The following is a 21958-nucleotide window of genomic DNA, read 5'->3' as shown; positions in this document are numbered from 1 at the left end:
TACTAAATTAAAAAGTATTTATATACAGTAGTTCTTAGTTTGTAGCTACCATTGATGTACAGTAATTCCAAAGCTGGTTTTATATTTCTGATTTAAATAAATTTCATCATTACTTGTCCAGCACGGCCTCAGCAACATCTGGAAATTTTTTGATAAGCATTCTGAAGGGAGTGATTCTTCGGTCCCTGTGGTCTATCCTCACATTCCTCAGGCTTGTTTCCCACTCAGAAGACTTTATGATCGCCATGCAAACATCCCTTGAAATACAACAGAAGGAAATTAATGGACATCTTTGTCCACTATTTACTAAAATATACAACGAAAGTCTGCATACCATGGAATTCAACAAGATAGCTGTTGTCCTCTCAACCATCAAACTGAAACACTGCTGAATGTATAATGTACTCTTCCCAGTACTTTTAAGATATTTGAAACTTTAATGTCAGTTTTAGCCATTTCAATCCTACCCACAAACCTACACATGGTGCCAGAATCCTACAAATGCATGAGATACAGGCTGATGTTTCCCATCCTGTACCATATATTCTGGAGGAACCACGAGTCTCATGAGCATATCAAATATCACCAAGAGAAATATTTTACCCTCATAAATTTCACAGATGCTCAGTTACCCAACAACCCCATGGGGGAAGAATATTTATTGGAATGTAAATGTGGTGGCCATGAGTCTGGTACAGTAGCTGCAAACATGAACAAGAACGAAAATGCACAGCAAAATGTGAAGCATTTAGTAATATTGCATCGAGGGATATGATGATTATGAAGTTTAGCTTGTGTATATAATCATTGTGTCAAAACAGAGAGATGCCAGGAAGACATAGTGGTCTAAACTATCATACCATTAAGGAAAGTTAAAGAGGCTACAGTGGTTAACCAAGGTCTCTTTTTCCTTATTTGATGCTTTATGGCTTAAAAATAGACTGAACTTAGGACTAAAGTGTTAAGCAAGCTCTCCCATTAACATAATACAAAGTACTTGAAATAATTATCTGAGTTCTGACTTTTTGCCAGCAGCAATAGCAAGCTCTAAGGCATTCCTGCCTGAAGTATCACATGCAGTCAGTGAAGCTCCTCTCTCCAGTAGAAGTCGGATGACAGCTACATGGCCATTTTTTGCTGCCAATTGCAAGGGGGTAGTTTTTGTCTGAAACATTGGAGAAACCTGATTATACAGCCCATAAAATTTCAGGAAAACTCTACAATACAATAATAATGTCATAAGTTACATAGTTTTATAAGTGCTCAGCAAAATATCCTGAGTGTGAGTTAATAATTCTGTATGTCAGCAGAAAAGACAGATATAAGTGGGTAGTGTTCCTCTCAGTGAGGGGGACATGCTGGTATACTTTTTCAAGCCATCTGCGTACATTGTTTTGTTACTTTTTATACAATATTTACTGTAGGATAAGTACACCCTTTGTTATTGTACAGTGTTAAATGCTGTAATTACAGTACACTGTACTGAATTTTACTGTACAGTACTAGCTGTATATATAATAAACAAATAATTAGGGTGTACTGTTTAAGTAGTAGTAATTTGATAACCAAATTGATTGAGAAAGCCCAGAGGAGGGTCGTCAAACTTACCAAGAGACTAGAATGTCATCAATTTCCTAGTTTATACACTGTACTACACAACAGCAAGAGGTGATTTAATGAAAGTTTTAAAAACCTCAGATAACATTGCTCAGTCAAATGTATATATATTTGGAAGCCACCCTACTAGATTCACAGCCTCAAGTTAAAGTAGTTATCAGTAAAGAAAACTGTCAGAGTTAACTTCTTTGGAGTAAGAATTGTCAACACTTGGAATAACCAGGCAAGGAATGTTGTTACAGCACCAATTGTGAACTCTCCTCCACATTTAGACTCATGCACCTCTTGATCCAATTGGTTTCATCTGTCCTCTTCACAATCCCAAACCATCTCGCCTTGCCTCTACACAGAGCTTCGCTAATACTCTCAATACCCAGCTGCCCTCTTAGCACTGAATAGGGCCTCCTGACTTTCAATGTCACATTACACATTCACCTCACCATTTTCATTTCAGTTTGCTCAGGTCTACTTATGTCATTCCCTTTAACTTCCCGTGTTTCACTGCCATACATCACACTACTCACACCAGCTGCATACAATCTTCCTTTCACAAAGAGGGAAGGTCAATAAAGGCAGCAGCTCCCCCAATTTCCTCCAACCACTTCTGACTCTTGCACTGAGCAGGCTTAAGCACTCCCACCAGCACTGATCATGTCACTCAGCTAACAGAATCCACTGACATAGTCGAGGGACATATCCTCACCTTTACCCTTGTAAGTTTCCACAATCACATTCTTCCTCCAGTCATCTGGAACAGTACAAGCCATCATGATTGCATCTGTCAATTCGGTCATCAGCGATATGTCTTCTAGCTACCTTTCCATTTTACATTTTGTAAATTGCTTTTTCCTCCCATTCTTTTTCAATCCTTGGGCATGGTTTCTGTACTGGTTCTACTATCTCTAGGCTGCCTCTGTCCCATGTGTATTTCTCATTGCATAATTATTCATAATATTTTCTCCAAGCATCTTTGATTTCCTCATTATTAAGACCCAAGTTACCATAGTCATTCCTCACACACTGCTCACCAACAACATCCTTGTGTCTACCCACTATATGCCTGGATATTCTGAAAACCTCTCCTCTTGTGTCTACACTAATCAGCATCTCTGCAAATGCATCCTGTGCTTGCTTCTTAGCCTTGTACATATCTCCTCTGGTCCTACAGGTCTACACTTGGCCTCCAGGTACTCCTCCTTCTTACCACCAATCTTCCAGGCCTTATACAATTTTCTTTATCATTCTGTCTACTTCATCATTCCACCACCATGTTAACTGCATGCCTGGCTGGGCCCTTCATCCAGCCACACATCTTGTCAGTCGTGCTTAGTAGCACATCCTTTATTTTGGCACAGCATCTCACTACACTCCTCACACTCTCACGGGATGTTTCCAGTTTTCTCAACTCCACATAAAATGCTTCACCTACTGTACATTCTGTTCCTTCAATTTTCTCACTCTCCTCAGAACACACCTTCCTTTCTCTGCACTTTTAAATATATCACATACAAGCAATCTATTTTACAAGGCATATTCTTCCTATCTATATTTTGTCAAAACATGTGCCTTGCACTTTATTAATATCCCATTCAAAACATATTATATTGTACTGTGCATGTTAATTAAAATTTGTAAACTAATAATATTCTACTAGAATAAAAGATTTGAATGTGAATATGAATTTTATATACCTGCATACCTTATCAAGAGGATCCAATGGAGAGTCATAATCAAGCAACAGGTGAACACACATGACATGACCCTTGGCAGATGCACAGTCAAGTGGTGTCCAGAGAGAGGAGTTTGTGGCATCCACAGCTGCTCCTGCTTCCAGGAGAGTCCGTACTACATCTGTATGTCCTTGTAAACAGGCTAAGTGTAAAGGTGTATTAGATTCCTCATTCTCATCCGAGAGGAGAAACTTGTAGCGATGAATCAATTCCCGCACCACTCTGTTTAATATATGGAATATTGTTACACCATGAAGGTGATACTGTAATGCTTATTCACTAACTACATACAGTATATGTTATTTACATAGTACACTGTAATGTATTTTGAAAAATACTTTTACTTGCATTTGAGAGATATGATTTACAAACTTCAAAATCATTTATTTTTAAAATATAAATGGATTACATAAATAATACTAATAATTACAGTACAGGTACTTTAATTAAATCTTTCAATTTTAACAACCTGTACAGTAATAGTCTTTTGATTTTATACCAAGAGCAATAATTCCTGTAAATCTGTTAGCCAGAACTCTCCAATACCGGTACCCAGAAATGAAATTGGCTCGGAATTTTTCTGGAAAAATTCTCAATTTTGGGCCTGTGAATGAGTTTTCGAGGTTGAAAATCAAGAGTATTTTCTGATAAAATTCCAAAAAATCTCCCCAAAAAAAATCCCTGATCTGGGAGCAAATTCCGAGGTTGAAAATCAGGTGCATTTTCAGGAAAATTTCAAGAAAACCTACTGAAATTCTCTCCAATGTTTTTTTCCCTGGTCTAGTAGCAAATTCTGAGGTTGAAATATATAGTGTAATTCTAAAAATTTTTGATAAAATTCTGGAAGCACTCCAATTTTTCTTTTCTGGGTTTGTGAACAAATTACGAGAATGAAATACAGTGATGCGTCATTCTGGAAGATTCTGGAAACTTTATCCCCCAAATTTCTGGGTCTGGGAGCAAATTCTGAGGATGAAATACAGGTACAATAATTGCATTTTCTGGAAAACTCTGGGATGTGGGATTTTTTCTGTGTTTGAAAGAGTCTTCTCAGTACAGGTAGTTCTGCTATAACGCGATAATTGTGTTCTTGTAAAATATCGTGTTATAGAAAATCGCGTAATAGAAATAACAGGGCTTATGGAGAAAATAGGGTTAGGTGCAGATTACTCGAAATCGAAAAAATTTAGTAGTTAGCCTAACACAAAGGATAGCACAGTCTAAATAAATGTTACATTCATATCTAATAATGAAATCATACAGTAAATTTAACACTTTACCTTGAAAAAATATGAATGTAACTTGATGGGGGAGAAGGGTGATTTTGAGGTTGATAACATCGAGCTTCTCTTCAAGTGTTATATCCTTTCTTTTACGATAATCACCGGGAATTCTATCATCAGAACGCTTTTTGGAGATATTCTTCTTTACTATATTCACAGTTAATACCACAAAATTGGAGAAATAGTAAGCAAAAATCGCGTTATAGCAAACAAGCGTTCGCGTTATACAAATATTGTTCCGAATTCATAAATCGCGTTAGAGCAAATTCGCGTTATCAAAACACGCGTTATAGCAGAACTCACTGTAACTGGAAATCTCTCATCATAGGAAGAGCTCGGCACCGATTATTCCGGCTAACAGGGATATCACTTATATAATCATTCTGGGTCAGAAACCCAGCAGAGAAATGTGTGAATTTACATAATTACAACTCCTCCCCGACATACGACGGGGTTAGGGACCCAAATCTAGGTCGTAAGTCGAATTGGTCGTAAGTCGAAAATGCTTAAATAATACATAGAAAATCTAAAATGGGTGTCTCTTTTTCTTCTCAGCACCACAAAACTCTCACTTTTAAGCTTGCCAGCCATTTTAAAGTGAATTACAAACGGAAATTTTGTCAGTACTGTACACTGACGTTGGGACTCGAAAATCCATAATTTGACAAAATTTTGGTTCGACTGAGGCAGGTCGTAAGTGCGGGTGGTCGTACGTCGAGTAGGTCGTAAGTCGGGGAGGAGCTGTACTGCACCTCTCTACATTATATAAAGAGAATTAACTGTTTTAGAACTTACTTGACATGACCTGCTTCAGCTGCCACATGAAGTGCTGTTTCCCCATCTTCATTCTTATTGTCTACTAAAGATCCTGCCTCTAGTAGCTTATTAATGATGATCATGTAGCCGTGTTTTGCGGCCTCGTGCAATGGTGAGTTATCATATCTATCACTCACGTCTACCAGTTCTTGGCAGTGAATGTTATTCAAAAGAACCTGTGAGTAAATATCTTTGTGATCCTTTCAAGTAACTGGGTATCAGTTAAGACTATGATGATGCAGAAAATTTCAGTACATGAACAGAAAATTAGAATAAATTTTATAGTATTCACATAACACACATTACTTGTTAATTCATTGCAGTATGTATACAGTATATCCATGATAAAAAACTGACAGGATAATCTTTAGTTTCCGTTTATAATGAAGTTCTGATATACCTGTACAGGCAATCCTCAGTTTCTGAGCATCTGGCATATGAAAATTATACAGTACAGTACATTGTGACTATATTTCAGTCTTTCAAACACTCATTTCTTTAATAGTACAAACACAGCTCCTTTAAACATAATGTCACCATTTTACCAAAAACAGAAATTCAGACACTTGAATGTGGGAAAATGAACAGTGTGTGGGTGTACTGTACATAGTTCCACACACACACACACACACACACACACACACACACACACACACACACACACACACACACACACACACACACACACACACACACACACACACACACACACACACACACACACACACACACTCATAATGCATCTTCTTTACTTGAGTGGCGTCACACTGATAATTCATTTGGTGAAATAATTATAATTTACTGTATTATATTAACAATTAACAATGGGTGATAAGTGTAAAGGAAGTACCATTGATCATGTTTTGATACTTGTGCATTTATTAATATTTTTACTTAAATATATGTTTTAATATTTTTTTTCACTTGCTCTGGGAACCAATCAATTATTTATATCATTGTTTCTATGGGATTTATTGATCTGTTTTGCAAAGACATTTTCAGGAACACATTAACAAATGGTCCCCAGTGAATGGAAAGTGGCTTATGTGAGTCCTATCTTCAAGAAGGGCGATCGGCACTCCATGAACACCTATAGACCGGTGAGCCTGACCAGCATAATATGTAAAGTACTTGAGAGTATCATCAGAGATGCCTCAATGGAACATCTAATACGAAACAATCTTGTAAAGGATTGGCAACACGGTTTTATGCCGGGGCGCTCCTGCTTAACACAATTGCTCAAGGTATTGGATATTTGGACCCATACATTATTCTGGAACGGGGTGGTAATATCGACAATATTTACCTAGATTTTGTCAAGGCTTTTGGCAGCGTACCCCATGAAAGGCTGAAAATCAAACTGGAAGGGTACGGAATTCGGGGAAATGTCCTAGTATGGATAGAAGACTTTCTACATGACCGCAAGCAGTGTGTGGTGATTAATGGCACGAAATCGTCATCCGTACCTGTCACAAGTGGGGTACCACAGGGCAGTGTATTGGGCCCGCTGTTGTTTGTTTGTTTAATAAATGACATGCCTGACGTTATACACTCCTCCATACAAATGTTTGCCAATGACGCTAAGTTATTTCGGGAAATTAAGAACCAAGCTGACTGTGAAGAGCTGCAGAAGGACCTCTGTGGGCTCCAGGAATGGTCAAAGGAATGGTTGCTGAGATTCAATGTCACGAAGTGTAAGAGGATGCACCTGGGGCGTACCAACGGTAAGGAGGCGTATCATATGTCCCAATTGGATGAAAAAACTGCACTAGTTGAGACTGTATGTGAGAAGGACCGAGGTGTGTATGTTGACAATGAGCTGAAGTTCTCGGGCCATTGCGAGAAGAAGGTAAATCAGGCAAATAAATTATTGGGTCTTATAAGAAGGTCGTTCAGATATCTAGACGGTCCGTCCCTCGTAACGATCTTCAGGAGTGAAGTGCTTCCCCATCTGGAGTACTGTCACCCCATCTGGTCCCCGAGATATGCAAGGGACTGTCAGTTGGTTGAAAATGTTCAAAGGAGGGCCACCAGACTGGTGCCTGCACTTCGGCACCTCAGCTACCCTGAGAGATTGGAGCGCCTGAACTTGCCTAGCTTATACTACAGACGGGCAAGGGGGGACCTAGTTGAGGTGTATAAGCATCTCAGAGGGCACTACTCAGTTGAGTGTCCTTACTTGGAGCTGGTGGACGCTCGCCCCACAAGGGGTCACAGCTCAAGATTGAAGAAGCCACAAGTCCAGAAAACTGTGAGGGCAAACTTTTTCGGAGTGAGGGTTGTAAACTCTTGGAACAATCTACCAGAGAGTGTTGTGACGGCACTGAGTGTGAGTTCTTTCAAGACAAGACTTGACAAACACTGGAGCGGGTTCAGGTACATTCAGGAGCCGGTGCATGCCCAGTATTTGCCAACAGTGCGTGACAGAGACGTGACCGATCGCCCGGGCGGCTAACAAGCCGATCAGTGGCGAAGAGGATAAAAGTAAAAGATTAAAGTGAGTTCATAAACTGGGTACTGCCTGTACGCAATTGAATCAACTATTAAAATGATAAGAAATTAACTAAATCAATATATCTGTCTTCAATGAATCTTTTAAGCATATACCGTAGTACCTGTCTCTGGTACATTATTGTAAATACATATTGCATTGTACTTCCCAAGTATCAAAAAGTATTTCAAAATCATATCTCTAAAATATTTATATTAAGATATATATGTACCTCTAAAGCCTCTTCATTGCCTTGCTCAGCACACCAAAATACAGCAGTTTTATCATCCTTGTCAAATGCCTCCACATCAGCATCATGGTCCAAAAGAGTCTGCACTGCTGCTGCATGGCCTGCACTCGCTGCAACTAACAGCGGTGTGAAGGAGTCCCTGAGGAAATTACATGTGATAATCAGAGGCAGCAGTGGTTAATAGCAGAAAAAAGCAAAAGAAGAGGAGAGATGACCAAAACATATTTGAGAAAGATGATCAAGAGAATTATAAGTTTAATTTTGAAAAAAAAATGGCATATAGTCATTGAGTTTCTTCCTTAAAGACAAGAATTGTTTCCAAATGACAAATAATTCCTGAAAAAAATATATTATAGGCAACAAGGACCTTGAACAGATAGAAATTCTACGTATCTGGGAAGTAACATAAAAAGTGACTGTAAAAGTGAAAGAAAAAACTGTACAACATACAATCGTCCTTGAAATGGTTGAAAATTTACAATAATTACAGCTTGAGAAAATGGTTGTAGGAATACAAAGCATGATTGGTAGTTTTGTATGAGTAAAGTGTGGACACTTTCAACAGACACCAGAAGGAAGTTAGGAGAGTTGCCATCAGGCAATCACAGCTAATCCATACAAGCATGGAAAATGGCTGTAAAAGTTTGATGATGATACTGTACAAGATAAGAAAGATGAGATACTTTGGATATAGTGTATAATTAGGGATGTAGGGATATTAGTGGGTAGAATTGAGGGGAAGTCAGGCAAAGGCAGGAAATGGGATGAATGAATAAAATTACTAGCTGGGTCCCAAAAGATATACAAAACCTGGAATATTGGTAAAAACTGTTCTAAAACATTTGGAGTGGAGGGCCGTGGTCGCCAACACTCAAACGTGAGGATGACACCCGACTTCATTTATTTATATCCATTCCAAATACTGTATTAGCATCCTTCCAGAGTTACACTACTGGACAGTCAGTAGCAAAATCTGGGATACTGTAAGGTTATTTTGAAAAAATCAGTGTGCATATCTTACTGAAGATCATTTGTTGCTCATAAGGTGATGCCAAATAGGAATACAGTAAGTGTATTTACTCACTTGTCTCTTCTTTCAATTTTAGCCCCAGCCTCAAGTAAGGTGATAATAGCTGCTGATTGGTTATGGTCAGCGGCACGATGCAGAGGCGTCTGTTGGTTACAGTCAACACTGTCCAGCCGTGCATGATTCTGTAAATGTTTTGAAGGCGGAAATGAAAAACTTAAAAACAGAGAAATTGGAGTATGAAATTTCATTATGTGGCTGAGGTGAAGGGTGAGTGACCTGCAAATTATCCCTAACAGAACACCCCTGACACAGACTGCCTTGTTCTGAAGCAGGGACACTCTCCTGTCAGATAAATGTAAATTATTGAATAAACTGCTTTTCATGTTACTGAACTCGGGTTTATAAGGCAATATATTACAGACCTGGTCTACATGGCCAGAACCCACAGTGATAAACTTCAGTTTAAACTTCACTTAGATTTTTTTGACACCAAGGAAACCCACCAAGGAAGGCGGGAAGCATTCCAGGTTACACTACTTGCATTTTTCTCTCGTCCATAAAATGGGACCTTATGCTTGAACTCTTGGATTTCTGGCATACGGGGTTATTCAACAAGACCTGCATGATTCCAAACCGGAAAGGAAAGGTTTGAAGGACAATGGAAAGGAAAATCTGCACTAAGTTCAATACATGCCATCTATAAGGAAGCACATACAGTACTTTATTAGTACCCTCATGATACTAATACAGTATTGTCGTACTGTAATATTGTACTGTCTCTGGACAAGATCCTGTTGTACAGTCCCCCCAAAAAGTATCGTTAGATTTTCCATCGCTACAATTTGAAACGGTAAACGAAATGCTTTGATATGATCCCTAGTGCATCATCATAAATTGGTATGTCTGCTGGCCATATCAGCAACAGCTAGAGATGGGGTCGGATTAGGGGAGGAAGTCGTCCTTGTTTGGCATACTAGATACGTACTTCAATATAACAAGAAATCCATTAAGCTATATTAATGTATCTATCGCTTGAAAATGTATATGTATACTCAACTACCGCCTGGGAAGATATTGGAAACATAATGTGTTGTCTAATGGTAGACCCTGCTGCCATATGGCATCACAAAAATTGTGACCAAGTCCCAGATTGCTGATCTGTCTTTCTACCTCATTTACACACAGTTGCAGGTCTCAATTGTTTCTCTTACTTGACAACACAACATACATATATTGCTTCTCACTATTAATTTTTTTTTATGTTTGTATTTCTTTATTATTATTATTATTATTATTATTATTATTATTATTATTATTATTATTATTATTATTATTACAGTGTTATTATTATTATTGTTATCATTATTATTTTATTTTACTTTTTATTATAAATTTTATTTACTATGAATAATTATTACATTTTCGCCCCCCAGGCCCCTATGTGGGTCAGTGACCTGTGCCCGGGTGGGCTAATCCCTGTTAAAAAAAGAAAGAAAATGCTCAAAGGTGGCAGATATAGAACTACCAACTGTTCAGAAACAGGTCGAGTAACATTGCTTGGAAAACCTTGAATCACATCGACCTCATGCCTAATTATACTTTTTTGGGGACTGTACATTATTAAAGTGATATAAATAAAAATTATGCAAAACCTAACCTCCAATAACAAATTAATTAGGTCTGTATCGCCAACCGCAGCTGCAGCATGAAGAGGTGTGGCCAGGGTGTCTCGCACAGCATCAACATCTGCGCCTGCATCTAGCAAGCGTGCAGCAACCTGTAATGGAAAATTAAATACTGTACTGCAACTGTTACTTTCTAATTTATTAATTAATTACAGTACAGTACTGTATGTACTTTGGGACCTGCATAGTACTGTAAATGTTGAAATTTGTGGTGATATTCTTCACAAACTGGAATTATTTGTACAGTACTTTACAGAATTTCTGTTTACCACCCTGTTGTTACTGAGAGTTTGCAAACTTGTGTCATTTTTGCTGAACAGGATACTGTAATTTCTTTTTAATTCTAATTCTGAGAAACAAACCTGGATGTGACCATTGTTGACAGCATGATGAAGTGATGTCTGGCCTTCACTGTCTCGCTCACTCACTAAGCGCTTCACCACCTCCCCACCTTCTGTTGATGCAGACGTCAGCAGTAACTCAATAATTTCCTATTGAGTTGAAGAGAAAGGAATTTTAGGTATAAGAAGTCAACAGGTTTACTCTAAAATATGGTTAAATGTCTCAAGTTTTTCTTTTTAAAAGTAGAGGTACAGCACTTTAATATCACAAGGAAAAAACGTGGTTGGTGCAGCTTACAATGTTAGCAGGAAATTTTATGGCTTCAAATATATATGAACACTCTAAAACAAATGCAATAACATTAACTATAAATTTAAATTTCATTCCATATAATACAAGTACTGTACTGTACAGTATTAGAATGAATATAACTTACTCTTGCTTATGTTGCTACCATTACATTTTTTGTTATGTGCAAGAGGTACACATAAGGGTGTGCCCTGAAATTGCAACTTATACCCAAGCTAGGCTTCCTTAGTACACCATGCATGAGTTAACCCAGCGTGTCTGTCATGTGGGCCTGGCATCACATATCATGCATAGGTTGAGACAGGATATCTTTCCCTGTTGTTAGTATATTCTTGAGCCAGTTGGATTTTTATAAGAAGCAAGTGGTGATGTAATATTGGCCCACACTAGACATTAACCAAACATTGCCTCCTTAATAAGGATTTGAACCCAGGACCAATGGACTGCCGACCCAGTGCAATAATCATCCTGCCACTGAACCAAAATTTCATAAATTATGAGCAAAATTGACTGATGAATATTTCAATATTTTTTAAATTTACAAATACACCTCAAATACTGTATTTTATTATTGTTTTCACACCCATTTAGTTCTTATGTGACATACAAAGGTATATCCATCTTTGTGTTCCTGGTATGTTTTTTAATTCATGATGAAGTACATTAATGAGACTCGCCTATTCAATACAAATCCCTGAGAGTCACTGCAGCTTTTCTGGTACAGTACTGTATATCCTACAGATGGGTCTGGAGTGTAATCTGCTAGCAACCACTTGCTTTATGGTACAGTACAATCACAGAGGCAACGTTGACTTAGAGCTACAGTGTCTCGAGTCCTTGAACTATGTATCTTTCTTCAGTGAATGGATACTACACAGTACTGTACTGTACTCTGTATATACAGTATATCACTGCTTTTGGTGTATGTACTATACATTCTTAGATATGCTGGTACAGTATATCCAATCACATATGCATCACTTGAGGCATATGTAGCAATATTCCTAATTCACATAGACACTACCCTGACCAATGCTAAATCCAAGGACTTTCGAACTTGTTTGCCAGTTCTGTAGTTCTTCAGCTATGATATTCATTATGGATCTAAGGTCAGCTAAAAATTATTGACATAAGGGAATAAATGGACATCTTTTACTTACTGTACTTGTGAATACTATACAGTGTACAGCAGTGGCGGCTCATGACTCTAATTCGTGGGGGTGCTGCTTCAAAACATTTTTAAGAATTGTTTTAATATTGTGTAAGACACACACACACACACACACACACACAGATATACAGTAGGTATATATATATATATTGATAAAAATAATAAAATAATAAAAGTATGGTAAAAATAAAAAAATAAAAAATATTTAAAACTTACAGATAAAATACTCCAGTCTAGCTTGATCCAAATTTATTTTAAAATAAAATCCATTCTTCTTGATTTCTTTTGAGCGAAAAGGTCATCAACTTTCTCATTGATGTTTGGATGACTGTTAAAGAAATTTTTCTCCTTTGAAATCATTGCAAGTGCGTTTAGCCTTTCCTGATTCACAGTGCTCCTCAGAAAAGTTTTTGTTCTTTTTAATGTTGAAAAGCAGCATTCAGGCTCTGATGTTGTCATAGGATGTCAAGAGGATTTTCATCAGTTTCGTAATCTCACTAAGAACACCATCTAAATTATTTTCCAAGATAAATTTCAGCAGGTTAATTAACCTGCAATATTCATGCATATCGGACCTACTGTAGAATACTCTAAGTTCAGTTTAAAATTTTTCTTTGTCAATCATAGGATATGCTTCAGTGGTCAATCCTATCTCTTCTGTAGGCAGTTTATTCTTAAAACTAGTGAAGCTTTTCTTGTTGAATAATTTAGCAGCTACTAATTGTTTAGTGAAAGAATATCTCTCCACTATATCAACACATATACAGTCACATACTTCCTTTGCTTCAGCCATGAGCGTCTTTGAAGGATTCTCACAGTACTTCGAGTTTCTTATTTCTAAAATAGCAGTTTTGAAATTTGTTATATATTCATGTACTTTAAACACATAAATTTCTCGAGACTGCATTTGGTTGTAAATTACTTCAACATGAGGCATGATCTGATGAAAAAGCTCCAACCAGAACATGGATTTTTCATTATTCAGGTAGTGCAAAATTCCTGTTGCTTCTGAAATGGTTCGATCTGCATTTACCGTCGACTGGATTTCAGCAAGGCAGCTTTTTAAAGGTTGCAAATTTTCATGAACTTTGTTCACGGTCCGTATGTTAAAGTTCCACCTTGTAGAGGATGGGCGCGTAATGCTGACGTTCATACGCTTATTGAGAATGGATACACGTTGTGGTGATCTTGAGAAAAATGTTGGTATAGCCAAAACGTTAGAGAAAAATATTCTTGAGTCCCGCGTAATACTTGCTGCACTTCTCGTTATCAGATTCAGTTGGTGCGCATAACAGTGAATGAAATGTGCATTATTATAAACTGCTTTTATTTTTGCCTGAACGCCCCCCTTTTTTGCCTTTCATGACATTTGCACCATCAAATGTCTGAGCTATCAGTTTTTGTCTATTTCCTTGAAGGATTATATCTAACTGCTCTAGAATACATTTTGACTGCAGTTTGATTTTCTGGAATACTAAAGAATCCCCAAAAACGCTCAAATATTTCTTCATTCAGCACGTACCGTACAATTACCATTTGAGTGTGTTCTGAAACATCCGTTGTGTCATCAGCCATGACAGCTACAAATGAAGCTTCTTTAATCTCTTTCTTTATCTCATCATGGTATATCTGCAGCAGGCAGTTAAGTATCTCATTCTGAATAGTCTTAGAAACACCTGTGAAGACTGTACTTGTTTCTAAATGGTTCTTTAAATCTGGGTCTAATTTAGATGCAAAATTTATTAATCCCCTAAATACACCTGGATTTACTGAATCATCTTTTTCATCATGTCCATGTAAAGGAATTTCAAAGTTTCCACAAAATGTAATGCAGTCTATTATCTTGGATAAAATTTCACAGTTCTTGGTAATCTTCCTGTTATGCTCATTGATCGAAAGTCTATAGGCTTCATTAAGTTTTTCTTTAATATTTACGCTTCCTAAAAATGATAGTGAAACCACGCTTTCAATATGCTCCTTTGACTTTTCATGTTTTTCAGTTTTTTCTTTCATTTTGTTTATATTTCTAAAGCCGTCTTTTGTCCAAGTTACATCGCTTCCAATTCCAAACAACAAACACGGAAAACAAAATAATGTATTTTTTACTTCACAACCACAGAGCCAATTTTTCCTTTGGTACCATTCTGAATGAAAGCTACAAATATACCTCTTACTGTTGCTTATTCCTGGCTGAGATATTTGAATATCAGGTGAGGGACGGCCTCTTGTCTTAATAGCAACTTTCTCATGAAGAGACAACTGTGAAAATTTAAGTTGTTGAAGTTAACTCACTGTCACAGAACTTGTTTCTTGGGAAAACAAGGAGGCCATGTTTAATCAATTCAAATTCTTCTACACAATAAAGTTTCTGGAAAAAACAATGAATACAAAATGTAGTCTCTATGCGTATGAATCATACGCATCATCCGGTGCGGTGCTTACGCGCTGTCTGCTATATCAAGAGTATTTGAATGTGATAAATTGTAGATTATGTGATATCATACAGTATGGTATCACATCATCTACAATTTATCACATTCAAATACTCTTGATATAGCAGACGGCGCGTAAGCACCACACAGGATGATGCGTAAACACTACGTCCCACACTGATAACCGGATCGGCACTGTGTGATCCACAGTGCTTGTCCCCGCTTGCCTCCAGGACATGCGCGCATGCGTGCGACAAAACAAATGCCCATTATTGGAACTGTTGAGTAAGACAGTTCCACATACAGGGATTTTTGTTGTTTTCTCGGAATTAGAGGATGGCCATGACATTAAGTTTAAGGATTATTGATAATAGTTTTAAATATCTTGTACAAGTATAAATAAATAAACATTATGATATATTATATTATATAATACGTACATATATATCGGGTGAAATAGGGGGTGCAGCAGTTCCACAGTACCTACCGACGAGCCACCACTGGTGTACAGTATTGTACTGTACATGAAAAAGATGGAAGGGAAACTTCTTTTCTTCTATTACTGTACATGAATCATTGAAAGATTGTTTTAAATTTCTTTGGTATAAAGTTTTAACACAGGCTTACCATGTGGCCCTCCATTGAAGCACGGTGCAAAGGTATTTGTTCTGATTCATCCTTTGAGAAGAGGCTTGATCCTGCTAGAATAAGACGTCGGCTGATATCCACATACCCAAAGGTTGCAGAGACAAAGAGTGGAGTCATTAACTGCTTATCGCGTGCCTTAGGGGAAATAAAAAAGTAAAAGGGTTATATTATCAGAGTAATGAGACATAAGGTACTTTGGTAGAATTTTATTATAATCAATACAATGGTCCCTCGGTTAACGAGCGCCTCCGTTAACGATATTTCGGTTAACAAATTACTTTCCATAAGAATCTTCATTTCGGTTAACGAACAAAAATTCGGTTAATGAAATTCTTATGAAAATGTTTCGACATGTTTTGGCTTGCTCACCAGCTGGAAGATTAGTCTGCCAATACAGAAATCGGTTCTAGGGCTTACAATCGTTAAAATTGGAGTAAACATCAAGAAGGTTGTATACTATTCAATAATTTTCCAAGTTTTGTATTAAAATTTTTAGTCATTTTAACACTTATTTACGGTAACATAATTGCAGTACAGGGAACTAGTTTTTGGTGAGCCTATCAGCCCCTTCACTCACCCACCAAGGCCTCAGTTTGTGTCTCTGTTCAGTGGAGGAAACATCTTGCTTGTGGGGCTCTTGAACACAGAGTATTTTTACATTTTTACAGTACAATTATTGGTCATTCTGAAACTTATTTATCATATTGACAATATATAGTGCAGTGCAGTGCAGTGTTGATTTAAAGAAAATAATCTTGAATTACACCTAGTGGACTTAAAATTTTATTGGTGAAATGACGGCATCAAGCATGGGGTGATTTCTCTTCCATCCCCACTTCCTTCTCTTCTCCCTTCTGCTCCACCCCCACTTCTAATTCCCATCATCATCATCATCATCAACCAGGAACCTTCTACATACACACCTCAAAGTAAGTGTACTTAACTGCATTTTTTTTTTTTTTTTTACTTTGTATGTACTTTTCGGTGAGCTGGAACGAATTACCCAATATCCCATTGAAACAATGGATTTGGTTAACGAATGACCTTCTGGAACGAATTGTGTTCGTTAACCGAGGGACCACTGCACTTCACAAATTTAAAACAAAGAGTCATAGAAAAAACATCATTTGATAATCTAGAGACCTGTAAAAAAAAGGGACACTAATTTAAGTTTGAAAATGAAGCTACTGATATGCAATATCTTTAGAATAAGTAAAAAATATGGAGTCATTCAGCAGATAACGAAAGGAGGTCAGGGCTTTTGGTATGTGCTGCTACAGGATAATGCTACAGATAAGCTACAGTATACCGATACAAAAACAAATGAAAAGTAATAAATTTACAAGAAAAACAAAAGAAAAATACTGGAAATTTTTAGAATAAGAAAAATTATATTACTGACCTGTACTTTGGACATATAATTTGGGATGAAGGAATAAATGTGGAAAAATTGTTGGGCAAACAGTAATTTAGGGTAAGAAGGCCAAAGGAAGGCAGAGACTGGAATGGATGAAGGAATTTAACCCTACACTACTGGATGCAGGAGCAGATCCAGGAATATCAAAGGGGTGGGGGGGAGGAGTTCAAGAAGTTGTGAAGGGGGAATATGGCGAGCACAGTGAGGCCAGCTAACAGGATTTTTTGAGGGGGCATGGGCATTTTGAGGCCATGTGCATTTGATATTAGGAGATATTCTGAGGTTAATAGTAATTTATTTTTACTATACAAAAATACCTCAGTACAATACTGCAATAAAGAACAGGTACATTTATTGGAATTTTCTGATGATGAGGGGGGGGGGGGGACAAAATCCCCCCCTGGATCTGCCCCTGAGTCTGAATGTCACTTTTAATATTTTATTTGGCTAACACAAGAGGTTAAAAGCTGGGACCCCAGAGAGTTTCAAAATTTGGAAAGTTTGGTAAAGACAGCCCAAAAACATTTGTAGTACAGAGCTGTGGTTTCAAACCTTCAGCCAAGAAGTTGGCATCTTGACTGACTGGTTAATAAGATATTTCTGTCTTGCATCATTCTACTGTCAAATAATACTTTATAGAGCTCACCTCATATTGAATATGAGGACATTTAAGAAGATCCCTGGCAGCGGGATCATTGCCTCTCATTGCAGCATAATGCAAGGGTATCTGGTCGTATATATCACGAGCGTTGACATCAGCACCACATTCCACCAGGATCCTGATGACAGAGTTTTCAGGAATGCTTCCAATGCCAATCGCACGTTCCGACTCATTAGAAGTGATGGTCAGGTCAGGATTTTCTGTAAAAAAAAAATAGAGGTGTCATAGGAAAGCAATACAACTGATGTGGTAAGGCTAGATTAGGATTGGGTAGGGATGGACTCTAAATGAGACTAAGCATATGGAAGTTCCCATGTACAGTACAGTACAGTACAGTACAGTACAGTACTGTAATAGTAATATCTCCATTAGCCAGAATCCCTCAAACCCGGAACTCTTCGATAGCAGGAATTGAAAATTTTGAGAAAATTCTGGGGAGGGAGGATTTTTTTTCCCAGGTTTGAGAGATGATAATCAGGTGCATTTTCCGAAAATTCTGAGAAAATTTTTCGGGTACGTACCGCGGTACAGGGTACTAGGAAAATTCCAGGGATGGAAGATATTTTTCTGAGTTCGAGAGATGATGTACTGAATGCATCATTCTGGAACTTCTGGGAACATTTTTATATTACACGGAAAATTCCAGGGATGAAGGATTTTTCCCTGCATTGAGAGAGTCGTCTCGTTACCCAGAAATCTCTCATTCCTGGAAGTAATTTGCACCAATTGTTAAGGCAATGGAGATATCACTTACTATATACAGTATAAAAAACTACTAAGAACTGATGTTGGGACTAATAGAGTAAGGTAATGTGCAGGGCATCCTTTAATATGATAAAGGTATGGGGGTGGGGATGTGAACTTGTTGCTTGGGTTCCTTACACTACATGACCCATTGCAATTAACTGTTTGTTTGTTTTGTACTTGTCCGGACATCAGCAGTAACACAAGTGATTCAGTTTCATTAGCTGTAGTCACGCTGACAATGTCATTCACTGATTGTTTCAATTGCAGTTTTGTAAACAAGAAAAGACTGGAAACATAAGCCCATGGCAGCATATAATTAAACAATATTTTACCATACCAATACTGTACAGTACCAGGTAACATTACAGTAATTATGTATACTGTACAGTAAACTGGATATACTGTAACTTAATTTAAGCCACAAAAATATGAAGAAAAATATCCCGGAAAACTGAAACCCTACCTGTCAGAATATATGCTACCAGGAAAGAAGTTATAAATCAGTATCATTACAAATGAGTCAGTAATTTTACAAATTTCACTGACACATGCAGCAATTTAGCCATTTTTGTAAATGATGTATATTTTGTGAATCAATAGTCCCTTCTGAAGCAAATTTCAAACTTGGACAAGACTAACCTTCTCCTTTGGAATTTTCAACTTCTTCAGTTTCCGTGTCATCATCATCTTTAGGTGGGGGAGGAACTGGTGAATGTCTCCTGTTTGGTTTAATTTGCTTGCGGTACCTGAAGGTTGTAACAGATACAGTAGGTATTTAAGATAATCCATTTAGTTTTTAATTATTTGGTAGTCCATGAACACATGTACCGTAGTGTATAATATAGTCGACTGACTCATGGTTTTTTAATGTTGAGGGCTTCCCCTCCAGATTGCGATGACTCCATGGTTCCATTAACTGTTCGACACCTCCTGGTAGAGTGCCCCAGTTTCAGAGAAATTTGTCATGAGCACCTCTCCCAGTGCCAGGGGGAGATGGGTCTTACCGTCTGTCTTTGGTGCTGGGGGAGGGAGTAGGTAGCATGGGACGGGATGTCCTCTCCTTCGTGGAAGAAGCCTGCCTTCTACACAAGCGTTGGGTTTTATATATTACCGTTTAAATGACTTTTACAAAAGTTTTATGCTATTTATTTATGTTTTCTACCTTGCATTATTTGATTTTAATCTTCTAAGCTTTTATTTTAATTTGGTGACATATGACCCAAGCTGTTGTGTTGCCAGGGATGTAATTACCACAAACAATCAATCAATCCCCCTTCCCCAATCTTAGTAAAACCTTTGATCTGCCACAGGTTGAATGTAAGATAAGTTCATCCTTCCTTCTGTGTTAACAACTCCATCTCAAGAAGGGGTTATAAGAAATACATTGTCAAAGTCAAAGATGCTTAAGAGTTCCAGCACCGAAATGGTACATCCCAGAGTGCTAAGAGAGTTGTGCAACGAGCTTGCTGAGCCCCTGAAGATCCTGTTCTGTGGATGCCTGGATGAGCAAAAGGTCCCCATTGATTGAAATATGGCTTATGTGAGTCCTATTTTCAAGAAGGGTGATTGTCACTCCACGAATAATTATAGACCAGCGAGTCTGACCAGCTTAGTGTGTAAAGTACTTGAGAGCATTATAAAAGATGCTATGATGGAACATCTACTTCGAAACAACCTTGTAAAGGAATGCCACCACGGTTTTATGCCGGGACGCTCCTGTTTAACACAATTACTCAAGGTACTGGATGTTTGGACCCAAATTCTGGAACAGGGTGGCAATATCGACAATATATACAGTACCTTGATTTTGCCAAGGTTTTTGCCAGCGTACCTCATGAAAGGCTGAGAATTAAACTGGAAAGGTACGGGATTTGGGGAAGCGTTGTGGATTGGAGACTTTCTACATGATCACAAACAGTGTGTGGTGATTAATGGTACACAATCATCATGTGTAGCCGTGACAAGCGGGGTACCACAGGGCAGTGTATTGGGCCCGTTGTTGTTTGTTTGTTTCATGACATGCTAGAAGCTATACACTTCTCCATACAAATGTTTGCAAAAAGATCTCTGTGAGCTTCAAGAATGATCAGGAAATGACTGCTAAGAGGCTGCACCTAGGTTATACTAACAGTAAGGAGGCCTATCATATGTCCCAACGGGACAGAGAAACTGCATTAATAGAGACTGAAGGTGAAAAGGACCTAGGTGTGTATGTTGACAATGAACTGAAGTTCTCGGGCCATTGTGAGAAGGTGAATCAAGAAACTAAATTATTAGGTCTTATAAGAAGGTCGTTCAGATATCTAGACAGTCCATCCCTCGTAATGATCTTCACGAGTGAAGTGCTTCCCCGCCTGGAGTACTGTCACCCCGTCTGGTCCCTGACATATACTAGGGACTTTCAGTTAATTGAAAATGTCCAAAGGAGGGCCACCAGACTAGTGCCTGCTCTTCAGCACCTCAGCTATCCAAAGAGAATAGAACGCCTGCAACTGCCTTGCTTATACAGTACTACAGACGGGCAGGGGGAGACCTAATTGAGGTGTGTATAAACATCTCAAAGGGCACTACTCAGTCGAGTGTCCTTACCTGGAGCTGGCGGATGCTCGCTCCACAAAGGGTCACAGCTCAAGGTTGAAGAAGCCGCAAGTCCAGAAAACTGTGAGAGTGAATTTTTTCGGAGTGAGAGTTGTGAACTCTTGAAACACCCTGCCAGAAAATGTTATGACGGTACTGAGTGTGAGTTGTTTCAAGACCAGACTTGACCAGCACTGGAGCAGGTTCAGATACATTCAGGAGCCAGTGCATGCCCAGTACTTGCCAACAGTGTGTAACAGAGATGTGACTGACCGCTCAAGTGGTTAATGAGCCAATCAGTGGTAAAGGGGATAAAAGTACATGTAAAGTCATTAATATCTGTAATTTATACAGTAACAAATAAATTTAATTTGGCAGTTACAATAATGTATGTCCTTAGGGGACAATTAACTTTTATAAAACTAGCATTTCTTTTTAATTGAAGACTGGAGAATCTAAAGTAGTTGGATCATCTCCCTAAATATTTTTTGGGGTAATTTTGTAAGAAACTGATATTATTGATGCAATAGACACGGGCATTTCTTGTTCTTTGTTTCTTCGTTATGAATTATGTTGTCCAGTGTTAGTACAGATTACTTACCCAGTGGAAACATGTGATGTTTGGTTGTGTAACACTGGACAACACGCTTCACACACGAGTCTGGCCAGGACTCGAACCCATGACTTTGTTGTGGGAGATACTCACGTTACTACTGTCCCACTGTTACGTCCCATTTGTGAAAATTCCCAGC

General features: G+C 38.1%; 1 protein-coding gene across 6 annotated transcripts in view; it reads right to left on the bottom strand.

Moving 5' to 3' along the window:
• The window catches only part of LOC121860932 (transient receptor potential cation channel subfamily A member 1 homolog), a 94363-nt gene that overhangs the window by 23628 nt on the left and 48777 nt on the right, over positions 1-21958 (bottom strand). For all 6 annotated transcript variants that reach the window (XM_042358311.1, XM_042358312.1, XM_042358316.1 and 3 more), the window contains 11 exons: positions 19269-19375; positions 17868-18082; positions 15784-15939; positions 11265-11393; positions 10875-10994; positions 9272-9399; positions 8170-8326; positions 5426-5622; positions 3317-3569; positions 1023-1165; positions 114-257 (listed from right to left, as the gene is read on the bottom strand). In XM_042358311.1, the coding sequence (XP_042214245.1) occupies positions 114-257; positions 1023-1165; positions 3317-3569; positions 5426-5622; positions 8170-8326; positions 9272-9399; positions 10875-10994; positions 11265-11393; positions 15784-15939; positions 17868-18082; positions 19269-19375 (1749 nt within the window). The remainder of the gene's footprint in view (positions 1-113; positions 258-1022; positions 1166-3316; positions 3570-5425; positions 5623-8169; positions 8327-9271; positions 9400-10874; positions 10995-11264; positions 11394-15783; positions 15940-17867; positions 18083-19268; positions 19376-21958) is intronic.

This window comes from Homarus americanus, unplaced genomic scaffold, assembly GCF_018991925.1.
Source record: "Homarus americanus isolate GMGI-L3 unplaced genomic scaffold, GMGI_Hamer_2.0 scaffold52806, whole genome shotgun sequence".
NCBI classification, from domain to species: Eukaryota; Metazoa; Arthropoda; class Malacostraca; order Decapoda; family Nephropidae; genus Homarus; species Homarus americanus.
The sequence above is the reverse complement of the archived record's forward strand: the minus strand, read 5'-3'. Positions and strand labels throughout refer to the sequence as shown.